The sequence below is a fragment of the Zea mays genome, chromosome 2, assembly GCF_902167145.1.
Source record: "Zea mays cultivar B73 chromosome 2, Zm-B73-REFERENCE-NAM-5.0, whole genome shotgun sequence".
Classification (NCBI taxonomy): Eukaryota; Viridiplantae; Streptophyta; class Magnoliopsida; order Poales; family Poaceae; genus Zea; species Zea mays.
In genome coordinates, this window is record NC_050097.1 from 80,876,904 (window position 1) to 80,884,785 (window position 7,882).

The window sequence follows — 7,882 nt, forward strand, 5'->3', positions numbered from 1 at the left end:
AAATGATTTACCACTGTCTGTTTGGAACATGACCTGACGGTGATGATAATCATTTTCAGTGGTCATTACGAAGCGGTACAAAAATAAATGTACTCTCTCTGATTTTTTTATTTATCACATTTTAGTTAAAAATGAACTAACGGACGACAAATATTCAAGGATGTTGTATATGACAAATGGTTTTCAACAAATCAATAATGATTCTATTCCTAGACGACGGTTCTTTTTTTCCCCTGAAAATCGGCATAAGCTAAGCTACATTGTTTTTACATAGTCAGAAATCTGGGCGTGTGCTGTCGGTTCTCATATACCAATTGATTATTTAGCTTTGGCGGTAGGTGGCGGCAAAAAAAAAGTGTCGTTGCTACACGTGAGAGTAGTTGTGATCCAAATAAATAAATACATGTTTATTTAAAAGTTCATGGTAAAACCTGTCTTTGAAAGTACCGATTCACGATAATGCATGAGATCCAAACAACCACCTAGGCTTAGGTTCGGTCTAAACGTCCAGTAGAAGTCGACCGTCCGTCGTATAGTATCGTACAAACAAGTAGCTAGTATTATAAGTTAAATAAATCTTAGCCTACTTATACTTACTACTCTGATTCTTTTTAAAATTTTCTTGTTCTTTTTTCTCATCTTTTACTGCTTTACTCTAATTACTCCTACCTTTTCACTCATAAAGAAAAAAAATAGATTTTACACCTTAAAATCCTACAGCTAAGTTATTCTCCTAAAAAATAGAAGTCCCAATTCTAGACATAATAGTAGGTAAAAAACTATTTTATATAGAAATTTATAGGCTCAAATGTTTGCTCTTATAGGAAATGCTTGATTTACATTTTGGTTGAGTACACCTGACCGCGAGGTAGTTGGGCTGGGTGTGCATGCCGGAAAGGAGATGAGAGTGGGCCCAGGGGTAAAGAATAGGCCCGAGAGCTCTCCCTTCTTTCTTTTCTATTTCTATTTTCTGTTTGCTGTTCTTTTTTCAAATTCAGATTCAATAAAGTTTGAATTTCCAATTCTATTAGAATGCTCAATCAAAGAAAATATCAGCATGCAATGAAAATTCATATATATATATATATATATATATTAGTTGTTTTATAAAGTTAGGAATATATAATTCATGAATGAATAATTCAATCAAACAAATAAATTGGAAGTCTTTCTATTATTTCCTTTGCGAATTTCAAATAAAATTTTAGTTTCAAAATTCAACTTCAGTTTCGAAAGTCAAATATAATTTCTGAAAATCGGCATAAGCTAAATTATTTTTTTAATAGTCAGAAATGTGGCATGTACGTCGTGTGTCATACCAATTATTTGTCTTGTTTGCTACGGCTTGCTGCGACTTTAATGTGGTTGCGGATGTGGCTCTTACAGTATTTTATCTCTACGGATTGCAGGTGCAGCCACAGCTGCTGAACATGCTAGCTTTTACGATTAGGTGGTGATAAAAGAACATGTGTGGTTGCTACACGTGAGAGTAGTTGTGATCCAAATAAATAATTACACAGTAACATGGTATAGAACACCATTGACAGAACACCTACTTAAAAACCATGTTTATTTGAAAGTTCATTGTAAAACCTGTCTTTGAAAGTACCGATTCACGGTAATGAGATCCAAACAACCACATAGGCATAGGCTTAGGTTCGGTGTGAACGTCCAGGAGAAGTCGACCGTCGTATCGTACAAACAATTAGTATTATAAGCTAAACAAACGGCGCGGCCGTACGCGGAATTTCTGGCCATATCCGAAGCATATAACTTCCTTATCTTTATAGATCCTGTACGCGGCCAGCGGCGGAAATCTCTCCGAGAGCCCTCGCGAATTGAAGCTGCTGGGCACGGCTATCTAGCTGTATCGCTCGTCGAGTCAACTCCCCGCGCGCGTCGTCTCGTTCGAGTTCTCTCGCATCTCGATCGGGTGCGCTACACGTAGACGTAGCGTCCGCTGATACATAAACCGCACGGCGGAAGCTGCTCGGTGCTCTCCCTACTAGTTCCAAAAGGAAGCAAGGAAGATAGCATCATCGATCGTGTCATGAGACCGGCGGAAGGCGCGGCGCGGTTGGTTTGCCTGCTCCTGCTCGCCGCCGTGGCCGCGGGGCACGCCGGCGTGCAGCCGCTGGCGCGCATCGCCATCCACCGCGCCCGCTTCGCGCTCGACGCGTCCGCCGCCGTGCGGGCCTCGCCGGAGCTGCTGGGAACCAAGGTACGTAGCTACACATGCCTCTCTGCCGCCCTTAATAATGATGCTTTTGATTCTTTTTTTCGCCCCCCAACATCGCGATCTGCGTGCTTGGAACTGTGCATGCATTATTCTTCCATGTGCCGTCCGTCGTCGGCCTGCTGGAAAAAAAGGCATTTTGTTTGCATTGCGTCGTCAAAAACGAGAGCGTACGTAGAATGACCAAATCAACCGACAAGTTAGCTAGGTAGTGGAAGAATCCTAGCTAGGAGAGAGCATTAATTTGGCAATGTATAGTACCTGTTCCGGTCCCATCAGTCTAAGAGAAAAGGCCGGAACCTAAATCCATCATTCACCATGGACCTCCAAATAAAGGGGATGAAGCTAACTAGATATATAAAGTTCCAGCCAGCCATAGAGATGATTGAACCAACGACTCCCCATCTCCATTGCATGCAGCAGGCTTTCGTGAGCGCAACGCAACGGGCCTTCTTTTGCGTCCACTTGGAGCAGACGCCGTAGTGCCAAGCCATTAGCTAGCCAAATGGCCGGATATGCCGGTTCCGTGATGACCCTTCCCAAGACGACGAGGAGTGAGCTGCTGAGAGGCGTCATCTCAGTAAACTATTTCGAGTCAAACACTTGTGCCAAATTATTAGGGCCATATCGCCTTCAGTATCTCCGCCTCCAGCAGCCAACAAACTTGGACTAGAGAGACTCCATGCTATCATATATGTACAGTACTTGTTTTTAATTTCTGCAAGGAGAAGAGTTCCTAAATAAAATAGGAGCGAGCTGTGTACTTTTGCTTTCAAAAGAACAGCTTAAATAAATCTCTTGCATTGACGCGTTGCTTTCAATCCTTCTTCCTTTACGCACGCACCTTTTTTACGTGTCCAATTGACAATCGCTCCCACAGGTTTCGGTTAACAGAGGGGTCGGTTTTTCCTTTCTTTTTCTTTTACACAGAATTTTCGGTTACCATCCTTCAAAAACCGGACTTCAAAAAACCGAACCGAAAAAAAATCGGTTAACCGAATGCCTGTGTCACCCGGCCTGGTCTAACAAGTTGCAAAATGTATAGACGGATGAACTATCGAATCTATGTGGTATGGTCACACAATGTAGGGTACTACTGATTTTCAATCCTCGCGGCCTTTGTAGATTTGTGTGGTTAAAATGAAACGCAACAGTTTACTGAAATAAAGCAAATGAAAATCAACATAATTCGTTAAAATCAAAAGAGAACGTGAAAACTTTTTTGTTAAGTAAAAATAATAATTATATACTGTATAAAACAATTGATACACTACTACTCTATAACATCTTTCTTCTACCTCTTCTTTCTCATTTATTTTTAGTTACTATATCAACTTTTTTCATGCCAACTTTTTTATGTCTTTGCCCATATCAGTGGTCAATTTAGTTGTGTTTGAGTAACCCTCTAGCTAGCCTTTTACAGCTGGCTAGAAAGTTGAAGTCAAACTACCTTATATTTAATCACATTTATAATGCATAAGTACGAGTGTTCCATAAATGTGAAAAGCATAATGTCCCAACCCAATACCATTTCCAGCTATCCATCCCTCTTCATGGTGCCCTAGCTAGCAGCCTTCGGATTGAGAACGATACTTGATCCCGCCTGTGTGGATTCAATTGTACTGTGTTTGCATCTTCATGGTGGTCCATAGTCTTATCTCTTTAGCCCACCCAACATGTTTTGCCCGGCAGATTCGAGGAAGATCCACTTCACTGTCCACTGTTACTGTCGATACCAGCGGTGAAGTCGGTTTTTGAGCAGACCATTACTGCAAATCAAATAGATCTTATGTCATTCCTTCTTTGATTAGGGTAAAAAAATATTTGGCATTTTAGAGCACATAAGGAGCTAGAGATAAATATTTGCTCGGTTCGGTTCTCGAATATTTGTCGTCTACTAAGTGTTTATTTTTAAACTAAAATAGCGACAAATAAAAAAAAAGAAACGGAGGGGAGTATCTCTTGTATCTCTGAAATGCTACTCCATTATTACTGCAAGAAAAGAAAAAAAAATATGACACAGCGTTTTAATTTGGACGACGCAGGGCGAAGATACTGCCTGGGTGAAGGTAGACCTTGTTACTCCCCATCCAGGCTTTGTTTGGGTAAGGAGGGATTGGAGTGGATTGTAGTGTTTTAAAGGGATTGAGAGAAAAATTAGTTCATATTACACTTCAATACACCTCATACCAGCCTAATCCACTCCAATCCGAAATTACCCAAACATGCCCCCAAGTGCCGATGATTGGGTCGGCGTGTTTTCTCCTTCGAAGTTCAAGTATGCTATTCATTTTTTTATGATCCGAGTTATTTTGTACGACGGCAATCACATGATCTGTAACAGGTTCCTTGAGACTTTCCTTGCAGCGCGTCCACATGCCTTGGTTCTCACGGATCTGGCCCAGGCCCTGTGATATGCTCGGCTCCAATAAAGGTCCGTCAGACGAGAACAAGTAATCTTCACAACATATTATTTGTACCGACCAATACCCATACTACCGGGCTGAAACATTCTCTTGCATGCGTGCTGGTTTAATTTCAGTATCAGTTCGCCAACTATTCGTCGGGCTACGGGGAGTCCGGGAAAGGCGCGCTGCAGTTTCAGCTGATCAACCAGCGGCAGGACTTCTCGTTCGCGCTGTTCACTGGCGGACTCTCGAATGTCAGTTACCTTACCTGTTAAGGGCACTGCAGTGATGCCCCTAGCCTCCATTTTTCTATCATCCGATGGGAAGCAATATAATGACCCTGACTTCCATCTTCTTCTTTTTTTCTCTGTCGTCACAGCCTAAGCTTATCGCAGTATCGAACGCCATTGCTTTCGCGAACCCAAAGGCTCCAGTCTACCCACGCCTGGCGCAAGGGAAATCCTGGAACGAGGTTGGTGTCGCTTCTTCTCCTCACCTGTCTCCCTCATCTATACCTGAATTAATCTGGCCAGTCTAGCTTAGAAGATTCAGGCCTTTTCTCTGTCACAGCCACGCGCGCGGGCACTCAATTTTTTTTCTCTTGTGGTGTGTTGGCTAGATGACTGTGACGTGGACAAGTGGCTACGAGAGCGACGAGGCGTACCCGTTTGTGGAGTGGGGAATGAAATGGAGCCCCCCGGTGCGCAGCGCAGCTGGCACCGTCACTTTTGACCGTGAAAGCGTCTGTGGTATGCATGGCTTGTATTGTATTGTATGAACATTGCAGGATTCAGAGAATCTTTTGAAGCTAGCTAGTTTCAGTCTGTGACATCTGATGCATGACTTGTCTCGCCGTGTGTACTTGCGCAGGAGAGCCTGCCCGGTCTGTCGGCTGGAGAGATCCTGGGTTCATACACACAGCCTTCCTCACAGACTTGTGGCCGAACAAAGAGTAAGTTCTTGCATGCCTCCTGTGCTGTACGTGCAACAGAAACGTCTTCTCAGCTTTAGCTTTGAGGGAGCAGAGCACTAGTCTTCTGACTGAGTAGTGAGTACGTACATGTATCTGTTCCCCTGACCAGGTACTACTACAAGATCGGCCATATGCTGCCAGATGGGAGCGTTGTTTGGGGCAAGCTATCTTCCTTCAAAGCGCCTCCGTTTCCTGGCCAGAAGTCACTGCAGCGCGTCGTCATCTTCGGAGATATGGGGAAGGTGACAGGATGGGATGAGGACTGATACGGATACAGTTTCTAGCCCTTAATCATCGCTGGTTTATCGTCAAGTCAAATACATACTACATGCATGTGACAGGCCGAGAGGGACGGGAGCAACGAGTACAGCAACTACCAGCCCGGATCACTCAACACCACCGACACCCTTGTCAAGGACCTGGACAACATTGACATGGTGTTCCACATCGGTGACATCACCTACGCCAACGGGTACATCTCGCAGTGGGATCAGTTCACGCAGCAAGTGGAGGAGATCACCTCGCGGGTCCCTTACATGGTTGCCAGGTCTGTTCTAGCTAGTAGTCGTTTACAAAGACTTCAATTCGAGAGAAATCCGGCTGAATTCATCATACCAGCTAGCTTGCTTGCTTGCTTTTTGCCTGTTTCAGCGGGAACCATGAGCGGGACTGGCCCAACAGCGGGTCCTTCTTCAACGGCACCGACTCTGGAGGGGAGTGTGGCGTGGTCGCTGAGACCATGTACTACACACCCACAGAGAACCGAGCAAACTACTGGTAAATATGCAATGCAACTCGATCGATATCAATCTATATATGCTGACAAAAGCCTGGAACTTGGAACGCTTTGGCTGCTTGTTTTGTTGGATCGACAGGTACTCGGCAGACTACGGCATGTTCCGGTTCTGCGTGGCGGACAGCGAGCACGACTGGCGGGAAGGCACGGAGCAGTACGAGTTCATCGAGAGCTGCCTCGCCACGGTCGACCGGAAGAAGCAGCCGTGGCTGGTGTTCATCGCGCACCGCGTCCTCGGCTACTCCTCCGGCTTCTTCTACGGCGTCGACGGCTCGTTCGCGGAGCCCATGTCCCGGCAGAGCCTCCAGAAGCTCTGGCAGAAGTACCGGGTGGACCTGGCGTTCTACGGCCACGTCCACAACTACGAGAGGACATGCCCGGTCTACGAGGTACCTGCTGCTGCTGCTCCTTCCTTCCTAGCTAGCTTGACGGATGGACCATGCATGAACGACACGGCCGGCACTTGCAGGAACAATGCATGAGCTCGGAGAAATCCCACTACTCGGGCACCATGAACGGCACCATCCACGTCGTGGTCGGGGGCGGCGGCAGCCACCTCAGCAACTTCACCGCCCAGGTCCCGCCGTGGAGCGTGTACAGGGAGATGGACTACGGCTTCGTCAAGCTCACGGCGTTCAACTACTCGTCCCTCCTCTACGAGTACAAGCGCTCCAGCGACGGCCAGGTGTACGACAGCTTCACGATGCACAGGGAGTACAGGGACTTGCTGGCGTGCGTCAAGGACAGCTGCCCTCCGACTTCGCCAGCGACGTGACATGCATTGCAGCCGCGCGTGAGGAGCAGAGGGGGGACAGGGGTCGCTTCTGTGACAGTGGGTTAGGTTCCACTTCGGCGTGTAACTGTAACTGTTTAATTAGGTGGTCGAGCGAGACCCACATTATAAATCCTACACTCAATAAAGAGCATGTTGACCCTGATTAGTTGGCTTACAGGTAAGGAGCTAAGAGCAGCCCTGTCACATCAGCAATTTGGTGATATGGCAATAAAATTAACGAGGAAGAGGAGGAAATGGTTTCCAGCATGGTCTACACTTGTAACTAAGACACAAAAAACCATTATTTTAGCATTGGGGACCAGCACCTAGTTTCCATCTCTGGAGTCCACATGCCAGACTTATCACACCCAGATTTAGGGGTCCAAACACGGGCGTGATTCATATGTGTGCTGGGATCAAGTCTCATACATATGATGACTCATGATACAGAAACAAATGTCACATCTTTAATATATAGTAGAATTCTATACAAAAAAGTTAAATAGTTACATCATACGAAGACAACAATCCAGCAAACAAAGTTGACTGACAGACGACGGCCTAGACCACTCACGAACTCATCACAACATTCTTCATGTGCCTCATCCTATTGTACCTATCCTTTACTTGGGGATGTGAGTACATCAAAGGTGAGCTCACATACGTTCATCCTCAACAAGTTGTAGGGAATAAT

General features: G+C 45.5%; 1 protein-coding gene and 1 long non-coding RNA gene across 3 annotated transcripts; one reads left to right on the plus strand and one right to left on the minus strand.

Annotated features, from left to right (window-relative positions):
• Positions 1-1,553: 1,553 nt before the first annotated feature.
• On the minus strand, positions 1,554-4,275 carry LOC118476326 (uncharacterized). Of its 2 annotated transcripts, none has more exons than XR_004856249.1 (2): positions 2,498-4,275; positions 1,554-2,355 (listed from the first exon to the last, which is right to left on the minus strand). It is a non-coding gene; the product is annotated as an uncharacterized lncRNA (long non-coding RNA). The 2 variants fall into 2 exon arrangements; XR_004856250.1 differs by having other exon boundaries at positions 1,554-2,358.
• On the plus strand, positions 1,828-7,350 carry LOC100193518 (nucleotide pyrophosphatase/phosphodiesterase). Its single transcript, NM_001138630.1, has 13 exons — positions 1,828-2,221; positions 4,282-4,326; positions 4,468-4,514; positions 4,604-4,670; positions 4,779-4,898; positions 5,024-5,116; positions 5,264-5,393; positions 5,515-5,596; positions 5,727-5,859; positions 5,959-6,164; positions 6,269-6,394; positions 6,493-6,802; positions 6,883-7,350. Exons 1-13 carry the CDS (start codon positions 2,051-2,053, stop codon positions 7,186-7,188), a joined length of 1,836 nt encoding a protein of 611 aa, NP_001132102.1. The 5' UTR covers positions 1,828-2,050; the 3' UTR covers positions 7,189-7,350.
• The last annotated feature ends 532 nt before the right edge of the window (positions 7,351-7,882 follow it).

Excerpts from the sequence above, each read along its gene's own strand:
- LOC100193518 (NM_001138630.1), top strand. The coding sequence starts at position 2,051 with ATGAGACCGGCGGAAGGCGCGGCGCGGTTGGTTTGCCTGCTCCTGCTC. Across the intron at positions 4,327-4,467 it reads TAGACCTTGTTACTCCCCAT|CCAAGTGCCGATGATTGGGT; the intron begins CCAGGCTTTGTT and ends CCAAACATGCCC. Across the intron at positions 5,117-5,263 it reads AAGGGAAATCCTGGAACGAG|ATGACTGTGACGTGGACAAG; the intron begins GTTGGTGTCGCT and ends TGTGTTGGCTAG.